The 15138-nt window shown below is 32.7% G+C and overlaps 1 protein-coding gene across 1 annotated transcript; it reads right to left on the reverse strand.

The window, feature by feature from the left end:
• Positions 1 to 5787: 5787 nt before the first annotated feature.
• Positions 5788 to 11259, reverse strand: GUN5 (magnesium-chelatase subunit chlH, chloroplast, putative / Mg-protoporphyrin IX chelatase, putative (CHLH)). Its single transcript, XM_039021550.2, has 5 exons — positions 9501 to 11259; positions 9234 to 9316; positions 7008 to 8810; positions 6443 to 6919; positions 5788 to 6359 (listed from the first exon to the last, which is right to left on the reverse strand). The coding sequence occupies exons 1-5, from the start codon at positions 10906 to 10908 to the stop codon at positions 5982 to 5984; spliced, it is 4149 nt and encodes a 1382-aa protein (XP_038877478.2). The 5' UTR covers positions 10909 to 11259; the 3' UTR covers positions 5788 to 5981.
• Positions 11260 to 15138: the final 3879 nt, after the last annotated feature.

A 15138-nucleotide genomic window follows, 5' to 3' on the forward strand; every position in this document is an offset into this window, starting at 1 on the left:
TTTAAACACTTTAAAACAGTAAATCTATGTCAATTTTAAAACATCCATGTGCAATACCACATACCTTCAAAATGAAATAACCAAAAATCATACCAACTCCGTGGTTAAGTTAAAAAACGAAATTCAAAGACAACCCAACTCTGATAGCAATTAAAGGGAATAGAGCAATAATGGAAACGATGATAAATATTCACCCTTAAGCATACTTCTAATGGAGTTACAGAGATGAAAAGGGATAAGAACACTAACCCTTGAAGATTCAATCTTCTCATTTCCTCTCTGGTGTGATCACGAACGTGTTTCTTCTCTCGAACCCGAACAAAAACAATGAACACAGCAGCAAACTCTTTTCTCCTTGGATACCACTACAAAGGAGTATTCCTTGTTATCCCCGAGGAGAGAATCACAAAAGAGGAATGTGCTTCCTTGTGATTAATTTTGGTAAAGGAAATTTTGTATTCTCGATAAGAGAGCAACACAGAGAAGAGAAGAGGAAGATCAAGATAACGGAGAGAAAATATCAGTGAACTACTTCACGTGAAAACCAACAATTGGTTTTTCTCCACCACCAAACTCCTCTGCAAAAAATTTGAGATATATGAGAGAGAGAGAAATAACACTCAAAGGAGTTATTGATTTTTTAATTCAAAATTTGAAAATCAAATTTTATTTTAATCATATTAACTAATTAATATAATTAAACTATAAATTATATCCCATATATTATATAACCTACAATTTATTATATCTAATATAACTTATAGTTTATTATTCTCTCATATAACTATAGTATTAATATGAATCATATCCATATTAATTTTAACCTACAGTTTCTATATGAATCACATTCATATAGTTAATATTTGAATCATATTCAAATATTTATCTCTTTCATTAAACTATATAATGTATCAATATACATTATATTAATTGTATCTCATACAATTAATTCCCTTTAATTAATTTGAATGGTTCAAATTAAACCAAAATTAATTTGATTCTCATTAGTCCTTATAGAGCTAACAAGGGGACCTTATGAATCTACAGAAAGCTCCAGTGATATGAGATTAATTGATTAAACTCTTTAATTAAATTAATCAATATTCATTAACTGTCGGTCACTCCACTAAAAATCGATAGTTGCACTCTTCGCACTGTAGATATATTTATGTGTCTATTGGATACAACCAATCAACAGCGTATTGACCCTTCACAAATTGGTCGTAAGTACAACTGGGTCAAAATTATCGGTTTACCACTATAGTTATATCTAACTTCTTACATACCACTGATCCTTCTAATGAACAATTAGTCATAGTCCAACTATAACTAGACCTCTCTCTAGCCAGTGAGAGGGTAAGGACCCTCATTGTTCAAGACCCGGAATCAGTTCTTAAGGGAGCAATTCATCTATTTACCCTAACAAAGGGAATGAGTGACTTCCAACTTGTGTAAGCAAACTGTTGTTAACAATTATTTTATTGACAACAGTTTGCTTATACAAGTTTACAGACTACGAGAATATAAGAGACTTAGGAAACAATCCCAACAAGAGGAAGATGGGGGATGAGACTTACAATAATTATTCACCAATGTACAAAATAACTCCCTTGTAATGGGAAGTTAATTTTATATAATTAATATTATATTAAATCATATTTAATATAATACAATTAAATAATTAATTAATTAATTAACGATTAATTAATTATTTTAATATCATAAATGTAATTATGGATTTGAGTCATATTAAAATTCACCTCTCTCATAATCATAGTTTAAACATGAATCTAATCTTATTTATATTAATTTCAGCCTATAGTTTTATATGAATCTCATACATATAATTATATTTGAATCTCATTAACACACACATATAATAATATAAAGTTCAATTTTGAATCTCATTCAAAATTAACTTTATATTATAATGTATCCATATACATTATATTAATTGCATCTCATACAATTGATTTATATTCCCTTATTTAATTTGAACGCTTCAAATTAATTCAAAACTAAATGATTTTTGTTTTATCCTTAGTGAGCTAACAAGGAGATCTAATAGATCTACAGATTAGAAGCTCTAATGATACGAGATTGATTAGCTAAACTTTTAAATTAAATTAATCAACATTCATTAACTACAGGTAACTCCACTAAAGGCTCCATGGATATAACCAATCAATAGTAAGTCAATCTTTCATGAAGTTCCCGTAATTACAACTTGGTAAAATTACCGTTTTACCCATCTAATGAACAATCGGTTTATAGTCTAACTATAAACTAAATCGCTCTCAGGCCAGGGTGAGACCTCATTGTTGAAGATCCAAAATTAGCCCTTAAAGAAGCAATTCATCTACTTATCCTAAAGACGAAAATGAGTGAATGTCATCTTGTGTAGCTATGTTCCCAACTCCTTAATTGGACAAATCCCTAAATTGGTATGTATTTTGAGTCTGCGAAACTGGTCACTCTCACCGATACAAATCAAAGAACTACCCTTACAGAGAGAAGTTCATAACTTAGTCAGGATTAAGGTCGAGTTACTTATGGTCATACTATGAAATATTAATCTCTTCAATTAACAGTGATATAAAGAGACTAATCATTTTGCGGTTCGGTCTTATACAAACTTTTTGTATAGTATACCCCCACTCGCATGTCTCTACACAATTTGTATATCTACCACATATTGTTCAAGTTACATACAATAACCTTGGATCTTAGTTTATTGGATTGAGTTATGTACAAATAAAATCTCTTTATTTTATTAATTAAAAATTCATTTACACAATATTACAAACTACGAGATCTACAATTTCTAATCCCAATAGATTAGTAATAGACACATCTCTAGATCATAAAAGTAGAAAGTCTATTAGTAATAAACAAAAAAAGAATTGTTTGTTAGTGATAGAGGTTTATCAATAATAAAATATTTAAATGGGAGAAATTATTTTAAATGACAAAACTATTTAAAATATTTTCAAATATAACAAAGTGTCTATCAATTATTGACGATAGTAGTCTATCAGTGTCTATTACGATAGATAGTGACATTTTAATACATTTGTAATTTGGTTCATTTTACTATATTTGAAAACAACCCTTTAAATAATCTATTAGTGAATGCTCTATTGATGATAAAAATCTATTACTGATTGACTATATGAATGGTATTATATGTAATACACCAAAATTTTTTGAAAGTTATCATATTTGTAAATTATAATTTGTGTGATATATTAATTTTATTGTTATTATTATTATTATTATTATTATTATTATTATTATTATTATTATTATTATTATATCATGTTTATTTCCATAAAAAAACGTTTATTATGGCGATGATTATTATTATTATTATTATATCATGTTTATTTCCATAAAAAACGTTTATTATGGCGATGATTATTATTATTATTATTATTATTATTATTATTATTATTATATCATGTTTATTTCCATAAAAACGTTTATTATGGCGATTACTAAATGTCATTAATACATTTGTTTTAACAAGGTCAAGTAACAGATTTTTATTAACATCATATATACATATGTATAATTTTCTTGATGAGCGATTAAGGACTACAAAATTATCAATAAAGGTTGTGTAACAATTTTCAATATCATGATATCCCAAAATTGTAGTAGTGGTTTTTTTTTTATACAATTAATAAAGGAAGAATCGACAACGAACTTCATAATTTATAGTACACTCGAATGTCAATTGAGTTATACTTGATTTAGTGATTGTTTAATTTTTTTCATCTTCATGTGTTTCTCTCTATGCATTTAAGCAAAAAATTACATGATAAACTTAATTGTTGTTTTGATAGCATTTTGGGAGAATAATAATTTTCTTTGGTAGTTTTATTTAAGTTAATTTTAAATGGAACTCAAGCCGAATTGTCCACAAGTAGCTAACAAAGAATCTAAATTGTTTATTAACTTGATTTTATATATTAAAAAAAATCGTATCTCCTAATTGGGATATGCAATTGCATCTATTCGCACCGAAAAATATGACATCGAGTTGAGCCTGTATTATGTTGATTTGATGATGTGGTTCAATCTCTAATACTCGATCCTCTAATTCTGTCTCAGTTGAATGCGTATGCTTGATGCGATGTGGTTCAATCTCTAATACTTGATCCTCTATAAAGTTTAATGCGTACGCTTGACTTGGGGAAATGGAATGTGCGATGTACGGGAAAACGAAGTGTACGATGTTCTTGAAGTTGAAATCTTGGAAAAATGTTTGTATTATTGGACGACTTGAGCTTCAAATAGTGGTTCAGTCTTCAAGAATTAGATAGTTTCTAGGCTCTTGACTCCAATGAAGAAAATTCCTTTATATATGAGCTCTCAGGTTGACTTTATGGGTTTGGACTTGATTGATCCATGAATTTTACCCTTAGACCTACCTAATTAGATTTTGGGTCTTAATTGACCTTCGGGCCAAATTAAGCCTATTTTTAAATTCGATTGGATTTTAGCATATAGAAAAAAATGAGGAACAATAACATTTTTAGTAAACCAAGTGTACAACAAGTGCTCCATCTTCCTTTACTCCAAGATTGCCCTCTGGGTTCCAAAAATACCCTCAACATAAGTTAGCAGATTTAAGTCACAATGTTCCTTATTTTTCTCTTTAGTTAGATTTGAAATTTAAATTTTAATATATCTACATGATGATTCTTTAAATATCTAGTTCTTGACATTTATCAGTAGGGTTTTTTTTTTCCTTTTCTTGAAGCTTACAATGTATTTCCCTTTTTAATTTTGGTAGATTCATAAAAAAAAAAAAAAAAAGTTAATTATTTAAATAGGGATAATTTTGTTTAATTACAATGTACTTACATTTGGTAGATTTTGGAAGAAGGAAATCAAATATGTTTAATTACTATGTATTTCTTTTTGTGGATTTGGTATGGGTTAAATTGTAAAATTGATTTTTTTTCCCTTCTGAATTGGGTAGATTCGGTAGGAAGGTAAATGAAATTTGCTTAATTAAATTTTTTTTTTTAATTATTTTCCTTTATATTCTCATTTTTTTTTAACTAAATCAAATCGGCTTTATGGTAAACCAATTTTTTTTTAAAATTATTGTTCCTATATTTTAGGATTAGTTCAATTTTAAGGTTCGGGGTCTCTTCGGATTTTGCTCATTAGTATTTTGAGTTCATGAGTATGTTCGTCTTTTGCTGATTAGTATTTTCTATTTATAGAATTCAATTTGTTATATTTACAATTTTGAAATTTTTTTGCTATTTTTTCAAATGAATTTTTAATTTTTGTTATTTTTCTGATTAGCCCCCTTAATATTTAATTGACCAAAATAATTAATTTGATCCACTGGTAAAAAAAAAAAAAAAAAAAGAAGCACATAACATAATCGGGATTCGCCAATTTATTTCTTCAATTTCAACTTGTTATTAGTCTAAAATTTCTCTAAGATTTACTTTCATCACCCTAAGTATAATTAAAATGGCTAAGATATATGCGATCCACAAAAAATTTAGAGGTTCTAATTCTCTTACTCTACTTGTTGAACTCAAAATAATAATAATAAATAAATAAATAAAAAAGAAGGAAATATTTACTTTCATATTAGATTTTTCTCAAACTTCTGAAGGTTAAAATGACTAGTTCAATACTGAAACAATCCAAATAACAAACCAATAATGGTTTATTGCATTTCAACTTCTTTTTTAACTTTGGTTTCATGGCAGTTTTGACAACAGTTGTTATGGTGTTAATAAATTGAAATTGAAATTTGGCAAAGACAAATTACTTTATTCAGATGCATCAAAATGAGATTTGCAATTAAGACTAAGAAGTCTCAAATAAATTCACATTACAAAATTACATCCATCCATCCTAAAAAGAGAAGATGATGGTTAAATAAATGGCCAAAGTAATTTACATTCTTCTGATTTTACAATTTACCTGTTCATGATCAATATACTTCACCGATCGATCCCTTCGATCCTGTCTTCGACCTCAGAGTACAACTGTCGCAATTTTTCGATATTTTCCTCTGATGTTTCCCAATATCCACGCCCGTTTGCCTCCAAGAATGTTTGCACCAACTTCCTGAACGAGTTTGGATTGGTTTTCATCAGCCTGTTCAGCATCTCCTCATCTTGGATGAACGTTGTGTTAGCTTCTTCGTAAACCCAGTTGTCGACTTGGCCAGAAGTTGCACTCCATCCAACCGTATTGGTTAGCCTCTTCTCGATTTCTCGGACACCCTCATAACCGCTCGACATCATTCCCTCGTACCACTTGGGATTCAATAACTTGGTTCTTGCATCGAGTCTCACCGTCTCAGCGAGCGTGCGAACCTGTATGTTCAAAAAGATTAATTTACAACTAAATGTGATACGTTTATATGAGTGAGCTGAGAACGTTGATGAAGATTTCTCACTTGAGCATTAGCTGTAGTGGTATCAGCAATGTAGGCATTAGGCTTCTTGCCATCCTTTCTCAAACCTTGAACCAAATTAGTTGGATCAGAATCAAAGTAATGGCTGACATCAGTCAGTGAGATCTCGGATGAGTCGAGGTTTTGGAATGTGGCATCAGCCGTGCTCAGGGCCATTTCGAAAACTTTTCTCTTCTCCATCATGCCAGCTCCAGGAGCATCACAGTCAAAAGCAAAGGACTTCCTACTCAGATACATGTCTTGGAGTTGCTTCTCATCATTCCATGAAGAATTCTCAACAGCAAGATTTATGTTGGATGAGTAAGATCCAGATGCATTTGAGAAAACTCGAGTTGCAGCTTCTCGAACCCCGATACCAAGGGTTTGAGCTTGTTCCACTGCATGTTTCCTGACAAAGTTCAGCTCCTCAGGCTCATCCAATTCCGCAACCATCTTCACTGCTCGATCCAAGAGGTTCATCTGCATAACAAATTATAAAGCTTGTGTATAAAACAAGAAATCAGAAAGCTTCATATTGTAAATTACTGAGAAATGTAGGATTATCCACCTGATTGATGAACAGATCCCTAAAAACACCCGAACAGTTGACGACAACATCGATCCTAGGCCTTCCGAGCTCTTCAAGACTCACAGGTTCTACCCGGTTGACACGACCAAAAGTATCAGCAATGGGCATTACACCGATCATCCACAGAACCTGAGCCAAGGATTCACCATAGGTCTTAATATTATCAGTTCCCCACAATACAAGTGCAATTGTCTCGGGATATTTTCCTCCATTTTCAATCTTTTGCCTCTCTATCAACCTTTCCACCACCACTTTTGCACTTTGCATTGCTGCTGTTGTAGGAATAGCTTGTGGATCAAGGGCATGAATGTTCTTTCCAGTCGGTAAAACCTTTGGATTCCTAATTGGGTCACCACCGGGGCCTGGCTCGACGTATTTTCCCTCCAAAGCCTGTTTCAAACTGCCCAATTCATTATCGGTAACAACAAGCTTCAAACACTCGGCCAAGAACTCAAATAGTTTCCTAAGCTTCTCCCTGTCTGCCCTGTAAAACTTGGTGTTTGACAAGTACTGAATCCATGGTTCATTTATGCCAAATCCTAAGATTGAGGTGAGCTTATCACCTACATCGACAACTTGACCCTTACTGTTGGTTGATCTTTCCACAAAGGCAGAAATGGCCCCACGTGATGCCTCGGTAATTTGTCGAAGAAGCTCAACATCCTTCAATATTCCTTTGTCATTCCCTCGGTACACATCTTCTATGTTTCTACCAACTGTGTTTGCTAGTATTGATGGAAGAGATGAAATGTCATCTTCAGGACGGTCAAGTGCAGCGATGTTAACCAATGTTGCTACTGCCTCCATGGCAGATGGTGGCTCACCAATGACATGAAGTCCACAAGGTAAAAGGCGAGATTCGATCTCCATGATCTTTGAGTATACCTTCCCGACAACAAGGTCACGGTCTTTTGCTGGGATTTCCTCTCCCTCCTCAGGTAGTTCAACATCCTTATCGAGATTACATTGTCTAGCAGTACTGACAATCGAGCTAACAATCTGTGCCCCACGACCGGTATCTTTAAGCGATTGGTACGAGGAAATAAGCTCACTCAATTGCTTAAGGCCCTTGTAAAGCCCTGCATTCTCTGCTGGGGGTGTCAAATAGCTAATGGTATTAGCATAGCTACGACGTTTAGCAACTGTAGCTTCAGACGGGTTGTTGGCTGCGTAATAGTAGACATTTGGAATGTTTCCAATCAAACTATCAGGATAACAAACATCACTCATTCCAACTTGCTTTCCAGGCATAAATTCAAGGGAACCATGAGTTCCAAAGTGAAGAACTGCATCAGCCTTAAAGATATTCTCAACATAAGAGTAATATGCTGCAAAACCATGATGGGGGCTAGCAGATTTGGAGAAGAGAAGTCTCATCGGATCACCCTCATACCCGAATGTTGGTTGAACACCGATGAAGATGTTTCCATATTGCTTTCCATATACCAGCAGATTCTCTCCATCAGAGTTTAAATTGCCAGGAGGTTTTCCCCAATTCTCTTCCAATGCTGTGGAATAAGGTGTTAATTGTTGGTATTCACGAACATTCATTTTGTAAGCAATGTTGAGATTTGGGCTGTTGAATTGCGCCTCTTTGTCATGAATAACTTCTTCAATCAAAGCTTCAGAAGTTTCGGGAAGGCCTTCAACATTATATCCGTCTTTCTTGAGGTCTTTTAAGACGGAGTAGATGGATGAGAAGACATTCAAATATGCAGCAGTTCCAACATTTCCCTTATCAGGAGGGAAACTAAAGACGGTTATAGCCAACTTCTTCTCAGCCTGCAAAAATGCCAATATTTATCATGAGATGGAGAAAATTTTCAACCATTTCCTAGCATAATATGTCCACCAAAGTGTAAAGTTACAAGCATATCAATACTAGATATAGTTACAAGCATACTTTTATTCTTTCCCGTTACAACAGCTTTCATTGTGAAAAAAATGAAAGAATACAAGAGCATAAAAAAAAAAAATCAAATCCACAAAAAGAAACCCAACTAGCGAAATGAACTTCAACTAGATAAAATGATTCCTATAGTATAATTGTAAAAGTCTTCGAAATTGAAGATTATATAGTTACAAACATAACAATATCAAGATGTTGGATTAAAGTTCGATGTTCTTGAATCCAAAAGAAACAAATATTCTAACTGCTAATTTTCGAATATGGAGGCTATTTCGATTAGTTATAGAAGTGAATACCTTAGATTTTCTCTTAAGTTCAGCCCATTTGATTGCCCTGGTGCAGAGCTGTTCAACCCTTTTGTGAAGTGCATGAGATTTCCCTACAATACATTATCGAGAATGTTCAAATTGCTCACGTCCTAGCAAATATTTGACTCTTTCATGAAAAAACCAACAAACAGAATCCATAATCTTCCAGCTATTTCGGCATCAAGAAGACTATCAGAAATGACGATCTACTTGAATTATGAATATCACTTGTATAGTGAAGAACCTTTTACATACCTGTTCGTGGGTCCCGACCTGAGAAAACGATAGGTTCCATGCCACCATCGAGCTCGGGTAGAGCCACCTGAAGTGCCACCTGAATAGGGTGCAAACCCAAGGTACTATTAAGCCATTCCTCAGTAGTTTGAAACACCAAAGGCAAAGCAACAATGTAAGGAACATCAAGCTTTGTGAGTGCTTCGACAGCCCTTGGATGGTCCTGTCTAGCAGGCCCTCCAACAAGAGCAAAGCCAGTGAGTGACACAACCGAATGCACAAATGGTTTCTTCGTCACCGGATTGACAAGATACCTCTCAACCGGTCCCGAAAAGTCAAGCCCACCAGCAAAAATAGGAATCACTTTAGCCCCTCTTGCCTCCAACTCCATGATCACAGCAACATAATGACTCTCATCACCAGTAACAATATGACTTCTCTGCAAAATGAGCCCAATAACAGGAGCATTACGATCCTTCAACTTCTCATTAGCATCTCTCCTTGTTCCATACCAATTCAAATACTCCTTCACGTCATCATACATACAAGGAGCCAAAGGGTGCCAAATTCCAGAGTCTAAATACAAAACAGGCTCAGAATACTCTATCTTAACCCCTTTCAAAGCAGGAACATAAGACCCAGATATCATTTTCAAGAAATTTTGAAGATTATCAGGTGACCCACCAAGCCAATATTGCAAACTCAAAATATAGAGCCTAGCATCTTGAGCCTTATCACTAGGCAAATACTTCAATACCTTGGGCAATGTCCTCACAAGCTTCAACATACTATCAGCAAAACCAGCAGATTGTTTCTTCTTCTTAAACAATTGAAAAAATGGGCTCTTAGATTGCCCCAATTGTGACATACTGAATGACCCGAGTTTGTTCAACCTCATCACTTCAGGCATTGAAGGGAACACCAAAACGGCGTCTAGTCGATCCCGTTCCTTCTCAACAGCAGCTTTTACCTTCAAAGCCAACTCCTCAACGAAAATCAAAGACCCAATGAACACATTGGCATCTTCCAAGTCTTTACAGAACGTTTTGTAAGTCGATTCATCACGAAGCTCTTCAACTAAATAACCCACAACTTCAAAATTGGCGTGGATTTTGTTGCCGTTGAGAGCTTGTACGGCGGCTGTGAGTGATGATTGGTACTGAGCTTCAAGAACAACATAGACGATTTTGACCGTGGGAAGGCCGTTGGAGTTGTCTGGAACGACACGTCGAACTTCAGGACTGGTTTGAGTGAAAAGGCCATTGCCAATTGCGGCACATTTCACTTTAATGGATGATTTAGAAGAAACGCCGATATGGGTTCTTTTGGGAATGAAGGAATGAAGAAAGAAATGTTTCTGGGAGAAAGAAGATAACTGGAGCTCAGATTTTGAAGCCGCTAAAAATGGCGAGGATACTAAGGACGCCATTGATGACCTTAACAAAAAAAACCTGTAAAACAAATCGATCAATAAATCAAACCTCTGAGAAGAAGAAAAAAGGTTAACAAGGGTTTAATCTTTGGATTAAGCTTTAAAAACGAGAGATCCCACAAGGGATTTCTTCTTTTTCTTTCTCTATCATTCGAAGTTGCAGAGAAATGGGTTTGGGATTTTAATGGAGAAGAAGAAGAAGAAAAGGAAGAGAAACAGTTGTTTTGTGAAGGTAGTGGTGAGTGGAAGGGACACGTGGCGAACTGGGTCATCAGGGAATTTTGAAAGTTAAGTGTATTTTTTAGGTTTAGCTTCAATTTCAGCCATGGAAGAGAGAGAGAAGAAGACATCCATTATTATCTGAATGGGGCTTTTTTGATGGAATTTGCTGCAATCTGATTGGTGGAAATGGATTTCATCAAATTTCTAGTGCAAGTTTGAGTGGAAGGGTGGATAATGAGATAGAAAATTGGAGATTTTTTTGGTTTAAAAAAAATTGCATTAAATTCCTAATTCTTGTACAAGATTCTTTCTACTTGGGTTTGTGTCTCTAAAGAGAAAAAGGACTGATATTTCTTTGTGGCCTTTAATGGGACCAATGGAAGATAGTAGTCCTTTAGCTCTTCATGTACAAGGCTACCCTTCTTAATTCCTCACCATTCATTTCAGTTCACATTATTTATTATTATTATTATTTTTTTTACTCATTTGCTATTTTTACCCTATAAATTTGTGGTAAAAAAATTTCTCCTTTCCTTAACCAGCAGAACAAGTAGTGATTTTTTTTTTTCAATTTGAAAATAAAAGAGTTGATGAAAACATACATATATTTCATTTTTAAAAATATGTGTTTGATGGTTGATTTAAAATTTTAATTTTAATTTAAATAATTGGTTACTTATAATCAATTTAATCATATATTTATGAACCATAAAATTACTACTAACTAAATATTGTATTGAATATAAACTATTGTTACTTAATTTATGAATAATTTTTATGTTATAAATTGTGTATAACTATTATTTTATAAATATTATATAATTTATGATACACTATCTTATGCATATTTTAATTTTACAAAAGTTAGTTGAGTTATAATATAAATTTAGAGGATTTTCAAAAATAGAAAAATAAGGGAAACTATTTACACAAAATAGTAATATTTTAATCTTATTTGATAGAGACTGATTGAAGTCTATCAGTGTCTATCAGTGATAGAAATTGGTAGTAATTTATCATTGATAGACATTAATAGAAGTATATGAGTGTCTATCAGTGTTTTTTTTTTTTTTTTGTTATTTCTGTAAATAGTTTGATATTTTTCTATCGATGAAAATTTTCCTATAAAATGCTACATTTATTCAAGATTTTTTCTCTTTATAATTATGTATTTTAAATTTTCAAATTTAGAATCTGATTATACTTCAGTATTGAGCAATAGTTCTTTCAGTCGATTAATTTTAGCGTGACTAAAAAATTATTTTTGTCATTTCAAAGTCCTTTCCCTTTGAAATATTTGGAAATCACTCCAAAATTTGTCTTCATTTCATTTATTTATTGACATACCAAATTTATCCCTGTATTTAAGAATCTTTTTTTTTCTTTTTAGTAACTTGGTATAGTTTTAAAGCTACTTTGAAATCCAACGTACCAATTCAAATCACTTTTAAGAGTTTGAAACCAAAAATCAATATGATTATATGATACAAGATTAATTGTTGATATCTGTTTTTAAAATCATTTCTTAAACGTGAATGTTATGATGAAAATTTTTTTGGGCTAATTCTTGTCAGTGAAAGTGAGTATCGTAAAGAATGTTGAAAGAAAGACAGAAATATTATTTTGCAAAAGACAGTAATATTATTTTACAAAATATTGGAATGTTGTAAAATTGAGGAGTAGAACTAAATGACGCATGGAGAAAATATAATATAGTAATAAATAAAATAAATTAATAAAAGTAGAAAATATGAAAATTATGATTTCTCTTTTTCTTTGATTTTTCCTCCAATAATTCTTACCAATATTTTTCACCAATGTGTATTTTTCTTAAATCCACCAAATGTCACTATTTATAGGCAATTTGGCAAGTATGAGGTGGAATTACATGAACACTAAGAGTTTGTGTAGGACATATGGACAACATGCATAAATACACATGAGATTAGTGGGAGAATGGCATTTGATATTTTGAACACTAAACATGGACATCTATTTTTGTACTATAATACTCCCCTTAGATGCCCATTAAAAATATGAAATATGCCTCATAAAAACTTTACTAAGCAAAAACCTAATGGGAAAAAAATCCTAGTGAAGGAAAAATAGTACATATTTCATATAATCTAATAATTCTAAAAGAATACAATATATTTGCCCCCTCGTGGAAACATCATTTGAGATCACTGAGTCGCCGTATTTCAATGTTATGCATCAATTTTTCAAAGGTTGTGGTAGGTAATGACTTCATAAATAAGTCTGTCAGGTTATTCTTCGAACAAATTTGTTGTAGAGTGATGTCGTCATTTTCTTCAAGATCATGAGTATTGAAATATGCTTGTTTTATCTTCTTGAATATATCCTCCTTTGATTTGTACTATATATGCTATATTGTCTTCATATAATATCATTGGAAGATTTTTACTGGAAGACAAACCACATGTTCCATGAATGTGCTAAGTCATTGATCTTAGCCACAAACATGAGACTAGCCTCGTGAATTACAAGAATTCCAGCATGTTTTGAAGAAATAGCTGTTATGGTTTGTTTTGCTAATCGCCAACAGTTTCTCCACATGTGAATAAATAACCTGTGTGAGATCTAGCTTTGTGTGGATGAAATAAATATCTAGAATCTCATAACCAACTAAATTAAGATTTTATTTATTTGACTAAAATAAACTCATATCGATCATTCCTCAGAGATAACGGAGTATATGCTTTTGCATTCCAATTTCTTTTTGTTGGAGAAGAACTATATCTAGCTAATAAATTTACTAAAAATACAATATTTGGTTTTGTATTATTAGCAAGATACATAGGTTCATCAATTGCACTAAGATATGGCACTTCGGGACCAAAAATTTCTTCAATAAAATCTCGAGTTCAAAATATATCTTTTCTTTATGCCTAATGAACGAACTTTCATTAGAGTGCTTAATGGATATGTTTCGTCCATGTAGAATTTTTTCAAAAATTTTCATGTATAAGTTGATTAATGAACAAATACCCCATTTATTAAATGCTCAATTGATATATGAAATGGTAATAGATTAAAAACATGCAAGATAAAATAAAGTGCAATGGACATATGAAATGGTAATAGATTTGTGTGGTTCTCGGATCAAGTAGCCATTCTAAATCATTGTTTTAAGCCAACATATCATATATTCGAATTATGCATGCATAGCTACCCAATCGATGCGAATTAACTAATCTCTACAAGCCCGAAAATCAATTAATCAAAACCATTCAAGCGTCCTAATTCGTAATTAAGGCTGGAAAGACCGTGCCTCAACTAACCTACATATTCCTAGATGCAACTGGGTCCCCAACGGCCATAAAGAATTAGAAACACATGCATTAAGATTTAGGATTCAACTATGTTGATTAAGTGTCAGGACAGATATGTTCAAATAATCAATTTATTTTTTAAATCTAGATTAAACGTACGATGCAAAGATTCAAGACCAACCTATAAACTCATCGAATAAGTGCTACAAGGGTAAATCCAAAGTATGGACGATTACAAGGATGCGTGTGAGCTAGAATTTAACTAGCAAAGACATGTAATCATGATAGGGCGTTAATCCAACACATAAAAGCAAGTCTAAATTAAACAAGATTCAAGAAAAACATAATTATGAATTAAAGCACAAAATTGAACAGAAAACTCATCAAAATACAAGAATGTTCGATCTAAGAACTAAATGAAAAATTACCTCTTCGATTCATCAAACCAATGGGATATAATCCAAAACATGTCCATAATCCGAAAATAAAATAAAAAAAACTAACCTAAAGATATTGAAAATTGAAGGAAAAGGAAGAAGGATGAAGTTTTACTTCGACCTCCATCAGTTTGGCCTCCTAAATTCTGCATGTTTTAACCTAGGGCTAAAGGGAAGTATTTATAGGAAAAATCACAGTATTGCAACGCTGGCATTGTGCAACTTCAAAGCGTTGCAATGCTGCACATTCTGCCTTAGAGCGTCAGGCTAGCGTT

This window comes from Benincasa hispida, chromosome 3, assembly GCF_027475165.1.
Source record: "Benincasa hispida cultivar pf3 chromosome 3, pf3_genome.v1.1, whole genome shotgun sequence".
In the NCBI taxonomy this organism is placed as follows: domain Eukaryota; kingdom Viridiplantae; phylum Streptophyta; class Magnoliopsida; order Cucurbitales; family Cucurbitaceae; genus Benincasa; species Benincasa hispida.

Bases quoted from the DNA above. Each gene is read 5' to 3' on its own strand.
- GUN5 (XM_039021550.2), bottom strand. From the start codon at position 10,908: ATGGCGTCCTTAGTATCCTCGCCATTTTTAGCGGCTTCAAAATCTGAG. The intron at 9,317-9,500 runs GTATGTAAAAGG...AATGTATTGTAG, and splicing joins AGGTCGGGACCCACGAACAG to GGAAATCTCATGCACTTCAC. The intron at 8,811-9,233 runs GTATTCACTTCT...GCATTTTTGCAG, and splicing joins AACTTAAGAGAAAATCTAAG to GCTGAGAAGAAGTTGGCTAT.